This window comes from Danio aesculapii, chromosome 3 (assembly GCF_903798145.1).
Source record: "Danio aesculapii chromosome 3, fDanAes4.1, whole genome shotgun sequence".
NCBI classification, from domain to species: Eukaryota; Metazoa; Chordata; class Actinopteri; order Cypriniformes; family Danionidae; genus Danio; species Danio aesculapii.
Genome location: NC_079437.1, coordinates 31,761,218 through 31,781,217, shown reverse-complemented (window position 1 = coordinate 31,781,217; position 20,000 = coordinate 31,761,218). Strand labels below are relative to the sequence as shown.

Genomic DNA, 20,000 nt, shown 5'->3' with positions numbered 1-20,000 from the left:
TTGGAAGGCCGCAACTCTGCATGTTTTAGTTCCAAACCTAATTAAACACACCTGATCAAACTAATTGAGTCTTTCAGGCTTTTTTGAAACCTAAAGGTAAATGTGTTGAAGCAGAGTTGGAACTAAACTGTGCAGAGCTGTGGCCCTCCCGGAACTGGCTTTGACACCTGTGCTTTAAAAGTTGTCCATTGTATCATCACCTAAACACATTTCTCATGTAAAGACACTCCAGCTTGCTTATACTGCATGAGCAAACAGCATTACGTCTTCCACTTCTCAGGAATTCAGCACTGAATACAGGTCCAGCTGTGTTTGTATTCAATTTATTAGGCCAGGTTTGACTGTTACAAAATAAAGATCACATTTCTGGTCTGTGATTTCACATTCAACATAAAAAGGCACAGATGAGGAGACATTAGCAAGCTCTAATAGTAAGGGAACGGGGCGGGATTCAGCAGGTGGGAGGAGACAAAAGTGACCGACACTGTACTGGTGAACCATTTTTCTCTCTGTGAATTCTAAATAAAGCCATGTTGGTTTTTTTAATTATTGTTTTGAGTGGGTTTAATGTTGGTCAGACATTATACTGCATTATGACTGCATTAGGAGTAATGGTTAATCCCAAAAGCTTATAAAATAATTATTGTTCAGAACTGAATAATTTTTAAGGCTTCTGCAATTTCCAGATGTTTACTGTGTCGTTGCTGTCATTCTCAGGATGGTCGTCTCTCTATCAGTGAGATCATGGATAAACTGGATTTCCTTAAAGTCAGCACTATTACTGACTATGGGACCCTGATAGAAGTTCATGATGAACTTTAACCCAATTATGACCACGGAAACATGAATGTATCTTCAAACTATTAAAATAAGACAAGTGTCACTTTTAAAAGTGTGTAAAATGAATGATTTATTGAACAAACAAAAATCAACTACATAATGTGTACATGTGACATAACTTCTTTACAGGCATGGAAAAAATACTCAAAAATTATCCCTCACCAAAGAAATAACAACAAATGACCTATAATAAAGTCTAGGAGAATGAGTGAATGATAATATTTACAGCATCACAGCGTTGTCCAATCCTCACATTTATGCTTGCATAACGGGTCTGGCCTCTTTAGCTTTGAGATCCACTCCTGAGCCCGCAAAGCCAGTCCCACCCTGCCAAAGAACAAATGCAGTGCTGTTAGTGAGTATACACATGGAAATTATATATTATACATAGTTTGTCAAGATATTTATAAATACATATTAAAAATGTACTGAAAAGTGTCCAACCTGTGCAAATGTGACAGTTAAGAGCCTGACTTTATGCATTTGTCAAACATTATTTCTCTAATACACACCCTCTGAATTGGTATTATGTCCCTCTCTTTCAGTTTGTCTCCAGTTACTGGATCAATCATGTCTTTCTTTATGAGCTTCTCCACGCACTCCATAGTGACTACGACTCCACTTGAAAAAACAGAAAAAGAGAGGGAAACTAAAAGTGAGAGGAAGGACTAGATGTGTAAAAACGTTATTGAAATGTACATGAATTGTTGCATTAACAGTGTAAAATTCAAACTCACGAGGGTCTAAGAACTGCACAGGGCACTGAGTTTCCAAGTGTGTCTTTGGTAACTGCACACACGTATCTGTCCTAAAGAACACAGAAAACATTTCATTTTCTGCGTGGTCCAAAAACAAGGTGTAATACAGTTCAAATTGTTTTACACACCACTGTACAAAGCATTTTTGTAGTTAGCAATTAAAAAAAAAATTATTGCACAACATATAATGATAAATTATTCATATAATGTTTTATTATATAGACATTCATCAGTGCTTCCCACAGGTTTGAAATATACTAGTGGTGGTAGCTGGACTAAAACACACCTTTTACCCACAGCACAGAAATAGTTAACTATATGCAACATAATTATATTTTAACACTATTTTTATTATTATCAGTTTTAAACTTTTTGTTTTCAATGGGTTAAAGTGAAAAAAAAAGACTTGAAATAAATTAAATTCCATTATTTCTCTTTTATGCTATTCATGTGCACCCACTGACAGGTCAAATCTGCTTCTCTCCATCTCTTATTCAAGTTCAGGTTGCTTTACTGGCATAACATTTTGTGCAGTATTGCCAAAGCATTTTAGACATATGTAATATATTGACAATCAAATTAATAAAATATACAGCAAATGAGAAATAAATGACAGAAAAAAGAAATAAAAACAGATAATATCTCTAAAAACTATAATAATTACAAGAATAAAACGTGTAGATTATTTAAATAAGTCAAATGAGTTAATTAGCCATTTCTAATGGTGTCAAAATATTCTGCAGCCAATTTAGAAGTAATTTCGTCCTCTCTGAGTATTCGTTAAAAAAAATTTCTGTGTAGTTGAGAAGTTTAGATTAAAGAATTATTTATTTAATGTTTCCCTCACGGCTGTGCGCATAAAATTAATGACAGTTTAGAAAACGAAAGCAAAACCAAATCCCGGACATTTTATTAGATGTAGAAACCCCGGTCAAAGGCAAAAAAAGTGTGCGTCTCTGTTGGTCTGCAATGCATGAGAGACTGTCTGTGGGAGTGTTGACAGTTCCCGCGCACACAGAACGACCAGTATGAAACAAGTAAAGGAGAGAAAAATTTTCACTACTTAATCGCTTGCGAATGTTTGTTTATATTGGGTGGATACACAAAAAGACGATATTAGTAAAAAAAAATGAAATAAAATGTGTCACCAAATATACTTGAGCAGCCGTTAATATACCTGGGCGGCCCGCCAAAGTAAAGTCCATGTGTGGGAAGCACTGTACAATATACAAACTGATTAAAAGTAACGGGAAAGACATAAATATATTAACATTCTCATCAACAAATATCTGTCAATCGGAGTTTTCAACAGTGATAAGAACAAAGGTTTGCCAAGCCCTATTAAGATTAAAAAGCATGCTGAAAATTCAGATTTGTAATCACAAGAATAAGGTACATTTTAAAATATAATAAAATAAAAACATTTATACTTTAAATGTAAATAATAATTCATAATATTTATTCATCCTACGTCTAAAATAAAGGCTAAAATATGGAAAGAAAAGATGGGAGATGATTTCATGCTTTACTTGACGTGTGAGAAGGGCCACTCGGTCCAAACTGGGGTCCAGTGGAGTGAAACGGACTGTAATCAAATCACTCATCTTCAAAGGACGCCCTGACATGGGGCACGACACTGTCTTTGACTGAAAAACATTAGAAGAGTTATTAGGAGTTTTTTTTTTTTTTACATTTGTGTACATATTGGAACATTTTATCTAAGAAATTTGATTGCCATAAAATGCTCTATTTGCCAATGCTTTTGTTGGGGTATATTTCCTGATTTGCCCGTATAATCAGTACAGGCATGACACAATAAGCTACAGAACATAGAGAGCAGAAACCGGGAGGTGAGTTTGTCAATCAAGGGCATCATGACCGATCAAAAGAACATTTGGCAGAAACATGCAGCCTGACTTCAATCTCTTGTGTAATATGAATAATGTGAGACTACTGAAAGTTAAGTACACGTGGCTGGCAGAGGGAAAAAGTGTCAGATCTATAGACCTACAGGTTTTTTAAGTAAGGTGGGTTTGGCCTCTGGTGTGAGGCTGGGAATCCAGAAACTGGGCAGAGCTGAAGAGGAACTGGACTCTCCTGATGAAGTGTCAGTACTGGAGGAGCTGGTTGAGCCATTCTGGTTTCCTTCATCTTTAGATTTCCCTAAAGGAAAGTGAGTAAGTATGCAAGGAAATAAATACATTTAAATGCCATAGATTAAGTTTCGTGTAGTGATATTCAGCTTTATTACCTGAAGTAAAGGGGTTAATTGGTTTGGAGACGATGTTATTCTCTCTCTGTTTGAACTTCTCAGCTCTCTCTCGCTCCTCAGATTTGGACTCCAGCTGGCCTTCACTCTTCAGAGCCTGTTTCTGCTTCTCATATGCCTGCATTTGAAAACATATAAATGTGTCTGTTAACACAGTGGTTCCTTACCCTGTTCCTGGATGCACACCAACAGTACATATTTTGGATATCTCCCTTATCTGACCCATAAACTTCACGTTTTGGAGTCTCTTCTAATGTTTCTCTCAGTTGATTCAGGTGTGTTGGATTAGAAAGAGGTTGAAAATATGTACTGTTGGTGTGCCTTCAGGAACAGGGTTGGGAAACACTTAGATAACAAACAGAGACTGACACATTTTTCTTCATATTTAAAGAAAACTTAAAGGAGGGTTGAAAACTAACAAGGATTTGTGGCCAAAAGGCCTCCAAAATAAACAAAAATACTCAAGATCAGGGACAAAAATGGGCCCTTTCCAAGTGAGATAAATGGATTACACCTGTGCTGGTGTTATCAGATGCAGAAATGCTTTATTAACTCAGTGACTAAATACTACACTTCCCACATAAAACACAAAGTATACATAAGGTGTAAGACATTCATTTTACAGCTTCAGTGATTCACAAGAAAAGTTTTTATGAAAGAACAAATCACACAATTATAAATGTTTTCCCTGTGATTAATTCTTCTTAACATGATGTCAACAATGCAAAGTATTTGAGGACTCATACTTCTTTACTCAAACTTTGTTACATCAACGCAGATCTGTTTTGGAATAGTAAATCTAAAATTGTTGACTACTCACTGTTCAGAATAGATTATTTCTTATATGAAAAAATAGCTCTGTTGTGTAAGTTGATTAAAAACCTTTAATTATTTTTACATTCATAAATAGATTCAATAGAGCTTAACAGGCAACATTACAAAAAAGTAAAATAGAGGCACATAAAATGTTTCAAAAGTGCTCAAACCTTCATTTTCTTGGCAATTTCTGTTTTCTGATGAAGGATGTATTGCAGAATGGCCTCTTTTTCATACAAGTATCCATCTTCCCTGCAGTTAGAAAATATATAAACACAAACACAGATCAATAAGAGTTTCATACTTAATGGACATCCAGCATATTCACTCCAATAACTTTAAGAAAGGACTATTTCGGCATCAGAGTATACGTGTACACGTGTGGGTCGTACGTTAGGACAGGGTCTCTGCAGGGCTGCAAGGACAGAGAGCAGCAGTCAAAATCTTTGATTGCATCCTTCCCCAAACGCACACTCTGTGTCCCATAACCCGAAGCCGCTAGAAAAAAAACATGAGATGCACATGTTGTTATTGTCATACATTATCCAGATCATGTGACCAGAGGTGTAAAGTAACAAATTACAAATACTCAAATTATTGTAACTGAGTAGATTTTCTCAGAAATTCTAATTTACTAAGTAGTTTCAAAAATGTGTACTTTTACTTTCCCTTGAGAACATTTTTAGCGCGGTATCAGTACTTTTACTCCTACTATTCTTGTTCAAATTGCTGTCACTAACTTATTTATTTATTTTTTTTGTCTATGGGGATTGGCTGAGAAGAAAAATCAGTCCTGTAATTTCTGTTCAATCGAATCGCACATAGAAACTAAATAGCATCCTTTTGAACAACCTCATGACATGGGCACTTTATAAAGGCAGCAAACCATTTTGATGCAATAAGTGTCCAAGAAGATCTATATGAAATGACCCAGAGACTGTTTAGACTGCCCAAGTGGCCTTAAACAATCACTGAATGCACTACAGAATGTTACGTTTTCACACTCCCACAAATTGCATGCAAACACATAAGCTGTCCACACCGCAATTCTCACTATTCTATTGTATTTTTAAAGGGATACTTTTTACTCATAGATTGAGTAATATTTACAACAGATACTTTTACCGTACTTGCACTACATTTTTGTGTGACATATTAGCAGATACAGATGGTCGGGTACAGAAATGATACTTTACCAGTGTCTTTCCTCTTCTCGTGATAAGTGTAAACGGCTCCTGCGGTGCAGTTCTTCCCGTGTCGAGTCATGTTTATTCTTTACAGAAGAAAATTCACTGTTTTATGAAGTTGGTGAACAGTCAGCACAGATTGTTATACAGTTAATACCAAAACACGCTGCCCATTGATTAAAATTGCTTAGAGAGCCATTAGCAAGCAGGATTAACGTTAGCTTTAGTTACAAGGAAGTAAATATATGCGAGCATCATAGACGTTAAACTACAAGCTAGAAAACACAAACATCAAACACAATATGTTTGGTCATATAACGTTAATAGTATCAGATTCAGAAATACAGAAATAAGCGCAGATGTTTCTGTTTACCTCCTATGATCGTAAACCGGAAAAGATCCGTTGCTCCTCTTCCTGGTTCGTCATAAACATTTTCAGAATAAAAGTTGATATCCTGGACGTGCACAGTAAACAGTGAGCTGTGCAGTCAGTTTTTGACAGAATAACACACAAATTGTGATATACCTATTGATTTAATTGATTAATAAATTGTTCATTAATTAATATAAGTTAATAAATGATACCAGTCACAAAAACATGTTTTGAAATGCACTGGTTAATTAGCTCTAGTCATCAGTCCATTACACTGTAACGATATAGGTAAGGAAAGCGTTTAATTCTTTCTTTCTGAACAATGATGATAATAATCTAAATTTAAATATATATTTTTTTACTTCAAGAAATTGTATAACACAACTTAGAATAAAGTAAAAGATAACAGTTCTTCTACACAATAATCACATTAGATGCACAAGATAAAGAGCAAAACCACAATACATACATACAAAAATAAATAAATAAATAAATAAAATAAAAAAGTTAAAAGACAATGCAATAAAAAAAGAGATAAATATTCAAGTAGCATGAAAGATTTCATCATATTTGCTCAAGAAAGAAGCACATTTCTTATTTTCAATTAATCTAAGCGATATAATTAAATGTTCTATTTCACATAGGAAGTCTATAAAGATTGGATTTTTTTAAGGAACCTCTGTTTGTGAAAGTAAAATTTCCCAGCATATATAAAAAAGTTCACAGTGGCTTCTAACGACTTACAGAATTTATATGGTCTATATGGTTTATATGGTTTCCTCCATTGAAAATGAACAGTTATGGAACCCCAAAAAAACGTTCCTCTAGGAGTAATTGCGTTATGTGACTGGGACACTTGACGTATAAACTTATTATTGCATTCTTTACTAGAATAGATTTTCCTCCTAGGTATAACTGTGACAATTGTTTGGAACCTGCCTAATAACTAAGAGCTGCTTTCATCAGACATAGTAATCCACTAGGTATAGCCTTTATAATTGACTTAAATTCCATATATCGAAGAGGGAATTGATAAATGTTTATAAACATTTGGCTGTAAGTCAGTTTCCAGGCCAATACAGAGTACCCCCAGGATCCTCCAAATGAAATTCAAGGCTTTTTAAGACCTTTTCAATGCCATTTCAAATTAAATTCAATGGCAACTTTGTACCGATTCTGACAGAAGTATGAGGGGAAAATGTCAAATCTGTAGAAAGTTTGAACCCTAGAAAATAATTATATACAAGTGACTACTTAAATTAAATTAATTAAAATAATATATAAATAATGATTATCTACTGCTAAAGATAATGAGGGGTACACAAATCTAGATAATCCATCTGTTTTGGTTAAGACTCTGCCTAGAATTGATAAATCTCTTTGGAGCCAACTGTTAAAAATATATTTTACTTTGGATAATCTTGTTGAAAAATTCAGAAACTGTCTGCTAATTAGATTTTTTGTTATATTAATTCCTAAGTATTTTACTTCATTTTTGATTGGTATATTTTCAATTTTTGCATCTAAGGTGTCGTACAAGCAAATAATTTCACACTTTAATAAATTTAGCTTGAGTCCAGAAGCATCAGAGAATGCATTAGTAATAGTTATAAAGACACTTGATCTTTATCCTTTAAAAATAGTGTAGTGTCATCTGCTAATTGTGGTATGCAAATCTCTCTGTTAAAGATATTAATACCAACCAAATTATTACTGTGTAGAATATCTATAGATAAAGTTTCTACAACAAATAAAAATAAGAATGGGCTCAAGGGACAGCCCTGTCGTATACCACGGAGCACAGGAAATCTTGGTGAAGTACATGAATTTAGAATTACACAGCTATTAATATCTTTGTACAACATTTATACCACATTAAGAAATTTTAAGGGGAATCCGAAGGCTTTCAAAGAGTCTATAAGGAATTCGTGCTTTACGGTGTCGAAAGCCTTGTAAAAATCGAGGAATAAGATAATAGCATCAGAATCAATTTCATTTTTATAATCAATTAGATCCAGCACAAGTTGAGTATTACAACTAATATGACGTTCTTTTATAAATCCAGTCTGCGTTTCATTTATAATATAATGTAAATGTTGTTTTAATATTTTTGCAAATATGGAAGCAAGTAATTTATAATCAAAATTTAGAAGAGTAATAGGACACCAATTGTCAATAATAGTTGGGTCTTTGTCTGGTTTGGGAATGAGAGATATCACACCTTGTTTCATAGTGGGGGTCATTGTTCCATTTTCTAAAACCTCTTGAAGCATTAAAAGAAAGGATTGCTCTAAGAATTCCCAATAATATCTAAAAGATTCTAATGTTAGGCCATCAGAGCCAGGTGACTTCCCTTTTTTCATTAATTTCATTGCATCCCTAATTTCATGTAATGAAATTGGAGCTTCACATAATATTTTAAACGCATTGCTTATCTGAGGTATAGTTTTCTATTTGTTGTAGGTAAGATCCATTTTGGCTTGCCTGAGAGTCAAGGGAATATAGGTTTCTATAAAATGTTGAAATAAAATTTCCAATTTCTTCAGGATTTTTAAATAAGGAATTATTTATTTGTCGAGCAGAAATACTCTTTCTTTTAAAATTTCTTTTCTCAAGTGAGAAAAAGAAGCTTGTAGTTTTCTCTCCTTGCTCAATCCACTTTGCTCTGGATCTAACGAAAGCTCCTTTAACAATTTCCATATAAAACTGGTCTAATTCTAATTTACAGGATTTTAACAGAAATTTCTTGAACAGAGAGATCCTCTTTTCTAATCAAGGCATTTATATTATTTAATAAATTAGCTTCTTTACTGGCATTAACCACTCTTAAGGCTTTAGATCGGTTTATAGCTCTAGCTTTAAAATTAAAATAACCCCAACTAGCAGCATGTGACTTACTCACACTTCTTGAGAATATTTCAATAGCTAAATATTTAATCTGATTATTAAAAATATTATTGTTTAACAAATTGTTATTCAATTTCCAGTAACCACGTAAGGTATTCTCCTTACGATTCGTTTGCAGAACTAGTCTAATTACTAAGTGATCAGAAAATGGAGCATACTGGTGACTTACATCAAATACAAATTGTAACAACTGTTGAGAAATAAGGAAAAAATCTATTCTAGATTTATAAGTTTGCAGATTATTACTCCAAGTATATTCCTTCACATCAGGATGTCGCCAAGCATCTGTTATTTGAAGATAATCACACAAAGTATAAATGATGTCATTACTGTGACTCGTTTTGGGGGGATATCAGTCAGATGAATTATCTAAAACATCATTAAAGTCTCCAGCAAATATAACAAAGGCCTGTTGATATTTATTCTTTAAAGCTTCAATTTTTATCTGTAATATTGAAATAAGAGCTTTGTAGAAGTTAAATTGTGGCCATATACATTAACTATTATAAAGACTGCATTATCAAGTTTAGTGACAAGAATAACCCATATACCCTCTGTAGAGGCCAGAGATTTAACAATATCTCCTTTAAATTTATTAATGAGAGTGATAACACCCGCTAAATGATTAGACCCATGACTAAAATAGGCCTTATCACCCGACTGTGATTTCCAAAAACGTACATCATTCTCACAAGAATGGGTTTCATGTAGAAGTATTAAGTTAGCATTCATTTTCCAACAATATAAAAATAAAGCTTTTCTTTTTGTAAGATCTCTCAAGCCACGGGTATTTAACGAGATAAGTTTTGCACTTTCATTTATATATATATATAAAAAAGAATATACTATTTGTAATACAATTTTGTCCTTTAATACAAACAGTCAGATATATAAACTGTTCCTTTAAACAACACAACCATTTATAGTAAATAATATAAACAAATATAAATATCCCGCTTGCTTTCTTATCCTTGTCTACCAAGTTTTCCTACACCCCTTTGATTGGTCACACGCTAAACAGAAAGGGCTGCGATTGGCTCTTGCGCCCTGCGCTCTTCTCAGATGAGTGACACCGATAAACGGCAGTGGCGATCATAGCTAATCCATGATAGACAGGGTGGAGAAAACTCTGCAGGCACGCGCTCGTGTCTGTATCCAGAAGTATCGCTGTAACAGCCGAGAGGAGAGAAAAAAGTCACGCCAGCAGGTCAAATGGGCCACCGTGAGAGAGAGAGAGAAATGGAGTTTCTGCAGTAAGTGTCAGTGAAAGACTGTCCAGCAAAGACACACACACAGTGAATTGTGCACAGTTTCTGCATTAAATAGTAGAAGCGTTGTAAATACTCGCACTCGCCTCCCTCGCCATAGTAAGCTACGGCAACATAGCGCATTTGAGTTAAATGATGTCAGTACATAATAACCGGTAAGGATTATTGCTGAACCGATACCGAATTGTCCACGTCTGCATCGCGGTGCACCGAAAAAACAATTAATTTTGACACCCTTAATAAATGTCAATTGCCATTCAAAATTACACTATTAGCATTTATCACTTAAGAAAGCAACTAAAGTGTACCTGAAGTGGCCATTGTCACAGTTTCCTTCTATCGCGTGCCATTGCTTTTAGTTAGAACACTGTTTAAATCAGCCTTAAATCAGCCAATGAGCTCTATAATCAGGCATGCTCCTTTTTGTGTCATCATTCTGGCAACTTGCACTTATGTGGAGTCATCAGAGGGGGAGCCGAGTGAAAATGTGTTTGATGCTAGAGTGCAATACCTAGTTCAACCACTGGATGTCAAACTTGCCTACTGCACCTTTTAAAGTAGAGCCCATGGCCTTACATATGAAAGGTGTTTCCTTTTTATGGTATATTTTTTCTAAACATTTTTTCTGGTATTCACTTCAAATTAAAAGCTTTAGAAAAGTTGAAAGAGTGAGGTCATCTTTTTTAAAAACTTTTTTTATCCAATTACTATCACGGTTATCACTTACTTTTTAATTTTTTAGGCGGAACATCAGTTTCTAAACCATCTGGGCAAAACCTTCATCCGCTCCCTGTGTCTCAGTCTTGGGTTGACATTGCTGATTCAGATCAGTGGATTCAGCTGGATCATGCCTCTACATGCACTGTCACATAAAATGACATTCAAGCTCACATTATTAACAGTGAATAAGCACATGAGCTGTCCCTGAGGTGATCATTGTCATAGTTTACTCTGTTGTTCAGCTGTAAGAAATAGAAGCGTTTTTTTTTTATTGAAATTTCAGGTTGGTCAGGACAAAAACTCACACCTGGTAATATGGGGATGTCGTCAGTCTATCAACCTATACCTAGTTAAACCACTGGGTGTCAAACTTGCATAATATGTAAAGGTGCTGGTCATATAATTAGAATATCTTTATGAAGTTGATCTATTTCACTAATTCCATTCAAGAAGTGAGACTTGTATATCTGTGGCACTGCTCAGGTGTTATGAGAGCACAGGTTGTCCTGACAGTGACCTTCAGCATTGTTGGGTCTGGCATATTGCATCTTCCTTTTCGTACAGTTTGAAACATTTAGCAGAGTGTTTAATTGAGTAAAATAAAAACGAGAAATGTCTTTTTTATAATGTCTTCTCTGTTTTATAACATTATACAGTTTCCATCACAGACTTTTGAAGATGTTTGGTGCAGGTTACATTTCAAATAATCAGGCAAAACCATATCACTGTCTCACATAAGTAAACGTAAAAAGCATTTCAAGTAGTCATCTTGCACTATGAATGATTTTCTGCTACTTAACTGGTTGAGCTCAAGTGCATCAAATGAGAGGTGATTTAAAAGGGGGTGGGATATGTAATGCTTGAGAGTATATGATTGGTCAAGATATAATGAGAAACCAGTATGAGTTGATGTGAAAAAAGTCGTTAAGCGATTTCGGTGAATGTACCAAACTGCTAGTGTTAAATGTTTCTATCAGTCTATCTTGTAAATTGTCGCTCTTTGGAGCACACTAGCTCAGGGGTTCCCAGACTTTTTAGCCCACTGCCACTAAAATAATGCCAATGACTGACAACCCCGACTATTTTTCAGAGGTGGTTTAGAAATAGGGCTGCACGATTAATCGAAAAAAGATCACGATCTCAATTCAGCTTTTCTACGATTCAGCCAATTATATTTTTAAGGTCAGGAGAGAAGAGGCTGACGCATAAGTCTTTACAGCACCATGGACACCTTCAAATGGCGTTAAAAGTGTCTCATACTATATTTATAAGGTGTAATCCACCCAGAAATGTCCTTTCTGTCTAAATGTAATGATGTATTCGCGGGTGCGAAATCACATGAGGCGACTGTGAGCTGTTTGACTACCGAGAAAGTGTGCGTGCACACCAATCACGACTACTTTAGTGAACAGAACTTGCATATGCTTTGAATAACAGGTAATAACGTTGTAAATAACATTCAGTTTGTTGCACAGAGCAATCATTTGAGAGCCGCGCTGAAAGAATGATTTGCATGTGTTTTTCCCATAGACTGTAAAATATGGTTTTTCCAAGCGGCAACCTCCCGCTCTCCCTCGGGAAGCCAATACGGAAGTAACAAAAACTGCAATTCATCCCCTCGGCTTGGTACAAAAGATGGCTTTGGTGCATATTATCCTTCATAACAACTGTGACGGGGGTGGATTTTTTTTATAACTCCTCCGTTTTATTTATATTAGGTTATATTAAGTTTGCATAATTAAGGGCGTGGCCACTTGAGTGACAGCTACAGGTCTCGCTGCTCGCTGTCTCGTCACCTCTGCTAATTCCGGCTAATTAGCCGTTGAGCTCGGCATATGCATCGTATTTTTGTTTTGGTTAATGTTTTTTTACACAGTCCATTTAGGATTATTTCCTACAATTATCAGATGATTTGGCATGCTCTGTGCACTTAATTTTGCTCAAACCGTTCAAGTTGCCTCCATTTCCCAGGTGAGAAGTTATATACTTTTATACAATCTCTATAAATGTATTTGTTTTATTTAAGATCATTTATCATTTATATTTTTCTTTAGAGCTGTAAAGCACTCCAGAATGTGACAGACTGATTAGCTGTAGGCTCTAGAACAGTCATCTGAAGCATTGTCATACAGTATTATTTCATCAATAGTCTTGCATTTACTAACACAGACTATATCTAAAGTGTTTGGAAGTAATTGGCGTTTTCCTCTTGTTGAAAAACATCATAAGAACAATGTTTGGTGGCTCTGTGTATTACAGCAGTGTTTTTAAACGTCTAAACACTTTATTGATATAGTGTACAACCAAGCACATGTGGTCAGAACACAAACGAGTCGCAGGTAATAAAGTATTAAGCTTTTCTCCCAAAGTAAAGTCTGTCTGCCAGGTCTAAGAAAAGTGCCAGCAGGTGTCTGTAGGTGCGATGACGCGCGAACAAAACACTTGTCTTTTGCAGTGTTCAGATACCAATGGGTGACGTCACGGATACTGCGTCTATATTTTACAGTCTGTGTTTTTTTTCTCAGAGTTGCGGCAGCCATGAGCCGCACTGGGAAGTGAAAGTAAAATTGAATCTGTTGTTACACCAAATTCTGTGATAATCGAATTCTGTACCCTAGTAGGCGCTGTTCTGACTGTTTGGCTTGAACTTGCTCCCACAGGCACCGGCGTGTACATCATTTAAATGACCATAACCTATTTTACGACAAGCATTTGATATGTTGATGAAGACAGTATTGTGCATGAAAATAAATGTTTACTGTGTCAGTATAACTAGCCTATATAATGCAAGAAGGAATCTGATAATGAATAATGTCTCATTTTACTAGTGAAAATGGTCTAATAATGCTGTCAATGACAGATGACAAGCATGTCTTAAACATTTAATAATTCAACATCAGAATTATGAATAGTTATATTCTGATGTCATCATTTTACTGTGAATTTACAAACCGGACATATTGAAAGTCTGTTCAAGTCCACCATAATGACTATACAAAACTTTGCATTTTAACCAACAGTAGACCTACACATATGCCTATTATTATTATTGTTTTACCATACGTTTGAGAATTAACAATAATAATAGCCTACCAATATTAACCTTTTTTTTTTTACATCTACAGAATCGTGAGAAAATCGTGATCTTGATTTTAATCATAAAAAAAATTGTGATTGACATTTTAGCCAGAATCGTGCAGCCCTAATTAAAAACATAAATGTTAAATGCAAGGGCTCTCTCTCTCTCTCTCTCTCACACACACACACACACACACACTATGCCTATATAAACGGTCATATTCACAACACAAATAAATGTAATCTAACAACTGTATAATTTTTTATAGTCGTTTATTCAATTTAACATGAACCTCACCTAATGAGACTGGCCAGCACATCGTTTGCATTTTTGAGACCACCACTTTGAGATCATTCTCCATCAGGGTTTCCACGGGGTAAAAATCAAAATTTTAGGCCTTAAGTCTTAAATTTGCTGTTCTAGGTCTTAAATATTTCATGATTTCAGCTGGCGGAGCGCACACAATTTTACACAATTACAGAATATGTTTTTCCACCATTTATAGGTTTTAAAAATTGAATAGTTACAAAACTACAATTAAATAACAAATTATTTCTTTGATAACTGGAAAAGAATATTTGAACCTGTTGGTTTACAATATATTGATGCCCTGTTTTTCCAGGCTTTATTGATGATAATCGTCAGGAACGTTGGACAATTATTGCCTTTTTAGCATATCAGTAGAGGACAGAAACTAAACAGTCAGTAATGTGTGAACTGTGGAGAGGGCAAAATAAAATAAAAAAGTCATTGTTTTTTTAGTAAGTCCTTTTTTTTATTCTTTCCATAATAAAAATATAATTGTAGAGCAACCCATGTTTTGTAGTTATTAATATTTATCTTTAATAGTTAGAACTGTCCAAGATATGAACAAAAGCAAGTGATGCATCAAAGTTTGGTTTAAAAAAAATCTTGAATGTTATGAAAATCTTTATGATTATAAAGTATATTATTAAAATAATATAAATAATTAGTAAAAAATTACTTTTTGCTTATTATTTATATAATAATTATATGTCGTAGTTCTGGAAACTTTCTACTTCCCTGTTTATCTGTCTGACCTTACGGTGGCTTTCTTTTGACTGCCCCTGTCATTTTAAAGAGCCTCGTCCGAGGTGAACACAGTCAGCGAAGGTGCGTGATGCAGCACCAGGCAAAAGTATAAATCAGCTTTAAGATGTTTTTTTTTTTTTTTCCTCTAGTTCAATGATGCATCTAACCTGTCTTCAGTAGGCTACTGGTCAATTTGAATACATTTATTTTGCCACTAATTTTGTGATTTTCGCATTTTCTCTTTATGTTTTTTGTATTGTGTTATAGGTCTTAAATTTAATACTTAATGGTCTTAAAAAGTCTTAAATTTGACATTAGGATATCTGTATAAACCCTGCTTCAGAGCTGTCTTAGTTCTTTGTGGCATAGGTTCAACCAGGTATTAGAAATATTCTTCAAAGATTTTGGTCCATATTAACACGATAGCATCACGCAGTTTGTCGGCTGCATATCCATGATGCGAATCTCCCGATCCACCACATCCCAAAGGTGCTCTATTGGATTGAAATCTAATGACTTTGGAGGCCATTTGAGTACAGTGAACTCATTGTCATTTTCAAGAAACCAGTCTGAGATAATTCACGCTTTATGACATGGCGCATTATCCTGCGGGAAATAGCCATCAGAAGATGGGAGCACTGGGGTCATAAAGGGATGGACATGGTCAGCAACAATACTCAGGTAGGCTGTGGCTACTAATGGGCCCTAAAGTGTGCCAAGAAAATATCCCCTACACCATTAAACCACCAGCATGCCTGAACTTTTGATACAAGGCAGGATGGCCCATGCTTTTTATGTTGTTGACATCAAATTCTGACCCTACCATCTGAATGTTGCAGCAGAAATGGAGACTCATCAGACCAGGCAGCGTTTTTCCAATTTTCTACTGTCCAATTTTGGTGAGCTTGTGTGAATTGGACCCGCAGTTTCCTGTTCTTAGCTGACAGGAGTGGCACCCGGTGTGGTCTTCTGCTGCTGTAGCCCATGCGCCTCAAGGTTGGATGTGTTTTGCGTTCAGAGATGCTTTTCTGCATACCTCGGTTGTAACGAGTGGATATTTGAGTTACTGTTGCCTCTCTATCAGCTCTAACCAGTCTGGCCATTCTAGAAATACTGGGACCATTCATCTGGCACCAACAACAAACATGCCACATTCAAAATCACTTAAATCAACTTTCTTTCCCATTATGATGCTCGATTTGAACTGTATTTTAACTGAATAATAATAATAAGCAATTATTATTAATTAGGATCACATTATTATTTACTTCAACTACTAATTTGATTACCTCAACTACTCTTACTACTACCATAGTAATAATGCATAATAATACATTCATAATTCTATTACTTATTGCTTTTATTCTATAGTCTTTGCTACTACTACACTACCACCTTTAATAAAAAATATCTACATTCAATCAAAATCCACCCGGACATAAACGGCGGCAAAATGTAAATAATTTAAAAACAAAACTGATTCGACCGTTATCGTTATAGTAACGTTGTTAAGTCTTTGTAGATTTTACCTGTCTAGATTTGTGTTTAGTAGTGTTAATATGTTAATTAGTTTACATATTTAGATGTTACATGTTTCTCTTAGCTCTCCCAGCTCTTCTTCTGTTATAATCTTTTATCTTAATGTTTCACGAAGACTTTCTCTATAACCTCTACAACAGGTATGTTACCAAAGACCTCGCTTTAAATGGACTTTGATGTTACCCTTATTTGTGGAGCTGGTAACCTAGAATTTATAGTACTAATAATAACATACCCAAATTAAATGATACTTTAATGTATTAAGTTATTTAATTACATTTTTACAACCACCTTCCCACTTTAAGGCCTTAACTCATGCATATTTAAGTTATTGCAACTCATATTTGGAAATAAGAGAAAAACGCATATCTACCCCATAAAAGGACACCTCTCAAAAGGTGTCTAATGTTACACTGTTAAAGCAACGTCTTCAAAAAAGTATTATTGGACATAGACATAAATAAAACGTCCCATCATTTTATTCCATAAGTAGTGCCAAAGCAACACAGAGAGGTTTGGAATTACATTTCATATCACAATCCATGATAATAACAAGACTGTTTAAAAGGGAAATTCAAGGTGTTCTTAAATTAAATACATTTGATTTTAAGGCAATGTAATTGTTACGTGGATGTATATATTGCCCAGACTGTAGCGTGTGATGTGTTTACAATAAAAAGAGGAAAATAACTTAACGACAGTGAACATAACGCTACAATGTAAATAAAATCTGTGAAACGCAACGCCCAATTGCACGTTCCTCTTTTGGCCACGTGGTGGTGACAAGTGGGTTTAGTTGTCGTCGTCATCGTCGTCGTCATCATCGTCATCATTGAAGACGTCTGCAACAGTCCTGAATAAAAGAAAAGAGGAAACATTAAATGATTATTATATCAACAAGAGACATTTTAGGTTCATTCTGAGGATAGCATTGTCTTACTTATAGATTGATCCAGACACTGAGTCCACAAAGCCACCTTTAAGAGGAAAAAATGTAAGAAAGTTAATAAAATAATTAGTGTAATTATTCATTCATTCATTCATTCATTCATTCATTTTCTTTTCGGCTTAGTCCCTTTATTAATCTGCAGTCGCCACAGTGGAATGAACCACCGACTTATCCAGCATATGTTTTACACAGCGAATGCCCTTTCAGCTACAACCCATCACTTGGAAACATCCATGCACTCTCATTCACATTCATACACTATGTGCAATTTTAGCTTACCCAATTCACCTATACTGCATGTTTTTGGACTTGTGGGGAAAACAGGAGCACCTGGAGGAAACCCACGCAAACATGGGGAGAACATGCCAACTGACCCAGCTAGGGCTCGAATCAGCGATCTTCTTGCAGTGAGGCGATTGTGCTACCCACTGCGCCACCATGAAGCCCACAGTGCAATTCTAGCAATCTAAATAACTAATATAGAGCAAGTAAAAATGTTTACTTACCTGGCTGGCAGACGGTCTCACAAACAGGACAGATGTAGCACTTTCCACAGTCCTTAAGAGACAAAATTATAAATACCCTGATATTTCATATAATGGTTTCTAAAATACAAGCTTGTGTGAGGCCTATGTGGGTCTATGTGTATTTTCTAGGAGAAAAAAGAACATTATTCGCTATCTATAGTTTCAGACAACCCTAATTTGCTTTTAAACACCCAGTATTATAGGCCTGGACTAATGCAAGTCATTAAGTCATTAATGAGTGCTCAATCTGGCTATTTACATAAACACAGCTGAAGAAAGACTGAACAGTTCCAGCATATGTATGTAAATTTCTGTTGTTTTCTTTCTAGGGAAACAGAACTAGTAGGTCAAACAGTTGAAGTTTAGTGAATAAGTATAATTTACACAGTTTATACATAGTCAATACAAAATAAAGTAAAAAAATAGTATATTCTGTTTAAATTAAGACATGTTTAATTGAGATAAAATGAAGCATAATAGTATGATTTTTTTACACTGTAAGTCCTTTTTGAACTGAGTGTGTGCATTGTTTTTTTTCCTCACATCACAGAATTCACAATGTTCAGAGTCGTCTCCCTTTTTACACGGGCACTCATCACAGCTGTCGCAATGCTGAGGAGCAAGAGAAATGACACAATCAATGGCAAATTCAAAGTAAGACTGGATAAGGTAAGAATTCATCCTAGTTAGACTATTAGACATCCTACCTCACAGTGGGCACAGAATGAGCAGATGGATCCCTCATGATAATCATCATCGTCATCATCGTCATCTGAAAGAAAAGTTGTCAGCTATTGTTTGTTTATGAGTATTGATGAGTATGGTGAGTAATTTGATGAAGAACAAAATGAATTAGTCTTACTCACATCAACAGCACTTTCTCTTACTCTCTCACACACTCATTCATACACAACTTTCTACATATTTGTGAACACACACACACAACATGTGAACATTATCCAAAGAGATTACATAAACTGAAAAAAGAACAACTATGGTACATAATATATAATGGTTCTTATGGTATATATTATATAACATCACAATGTGATAAAGTTAATTTAAAAATTATTCCTATATACAGTGCAACTTAGGTCCTACAATTATAATTTGTGTTGTATTGTGAATTTACATTGTGCTATCCAAGTGAAATAGCCAAAATACAAATTAATTTAAGCTTAGAAACATTTCAAAACACACTCACATTCATTTAAAGGTAAAATAAAAGAGGTAACAAAAATTACACCGTGCAACACAGGATCATTTGATTTATTCGTTTCAGAGGGGGGTTAAGAGATGTGGTGCTTTGTACAACACACCATTGTGCTCTATATAATGATGACAGTAGATATTACACTACACAGAGAATGAAAAAAAAAACAACACCAGGAAAAGAAAAGAAAACAAATAAAAAAACAGACAAATACAGAAAAAAGGATTGAGTCTAAACAGTCATATTTTGCATCTCTTGGTAGTTGCTGTATTGCCTGTTCCCTTGTGATACTTCCTATTTGTATCAACATGAATATGTAAATTATGAATGACCATTCTCTCTCTTTTGCTACCTCTCCACTGACGTCTGTGCAGCTGCAGCCCTAGTTTCTCCTTGTATCTCTTCATACATATTGTCCCTGACTGCTCACCGTATGGTTCCACTTGGCTGTTTTATTAATTCAATTTCAGTAACAAAAAAAAACTAAACTCAGATCACAGTT

The 20,000-nt window shown here is 35.0% G+C and overlaps 3 protein-coding genes across 5 annotated transcripts in view; 1 reads left to right on the top strand and 2 right to left on the bottom strand.

Moving 5' to 3' along the window:
* Positions 1 to 892, top strand: part of rcn3 (reticulocalbin 3, EF-hand calcium binding domain) — a 7,661-nt gene extending 6,769 nt beyond the window's left edge. Inside the window, exon 8 of one of the 2 annotated variants that reach the window (XM_056453701.1) lies at positions 718 to 892. In XM_056453701.1, the coding sequence (XP_056309676.1) occupies positions 718 to 822 (105 nt within the window). In that variant the 3' untranslated portion in view covers positions 823 to 892. Of the gene's footprint in view, positions 547 to 717 lie in introns of those variants that run through there. The other variant, XM_056453700.1, reaches the window with a different exon arrangement.
* On the bottom strand, positions 885 to 6,307 carry nosip (nitric oxide synthase interacting protein). Its single transcript, XM_056453703.1, has 10 exons — positions 6,244 to 6,307; positions 5,880 to 5,956; positions 5,076 to 5,181; positions 4,854 to 4,935; positions 3,850 to 3,985; positions 3,610 to 3,761; positions 3,128 to 3,244; positions 1,578 to 1,648; positions 1,353 to 1,461; positions 885 to 1,167 (listed from the first exon to the last, which is right to left on the bottom strand). The coding sequence occupies exons 2-10, from the start codon at positions 5,947 to 5,949 to the stop codon at positions 1,096 to 1,098; spliced, it is 915 nt and encodes a 304-aa protein (XP_056309678.1). The 5' UTR covers positions 5,950 to 5,956; positions 6,244 to 6,307; the 3' UTR covers positions 885 to 1,095.
* Positions 6,308 to 17,266: 10,959 nt separating this feature from the next.
* The window catches only part of LOC130221288 (protein PFC0760c), a 4,802-nt gene continuing 2,068 nt past the window's right edge, over positions 17,267 to 20,000 (bottom strand). For both annotated transcript variants that reach the window (XM_056453704.1, XM_056453705.1), the window contains 5 exons: positions 18,993 to 19,057; positions 18,829 to 18,897; positions 18,265 to 18,316; positions 17,750 to 17,786; positions 17,267 to 17,662 (listed from right to left, as the gene is read on the bottom strand). In XM_056453704.1, coding sequence (XP_056309679.1) covers positions 17,602 to 17,662; positions 17,750 to 17,786; positions 18,265 to 18,316; positions 18,829 to 18,897; positions 18,993 to 19,057 — 284 coding nt within the window. In that variant the 3' untranslated portion in view covers positions 17,267 to 17,601. The remainder of the gene's footprint in view (positions 17,663 to 17,749; positions 17,787 to 18,264; positions 18,317 to 18,828; positions 18,898 to 18,992; positions 19,058 to 20,000) is intronic.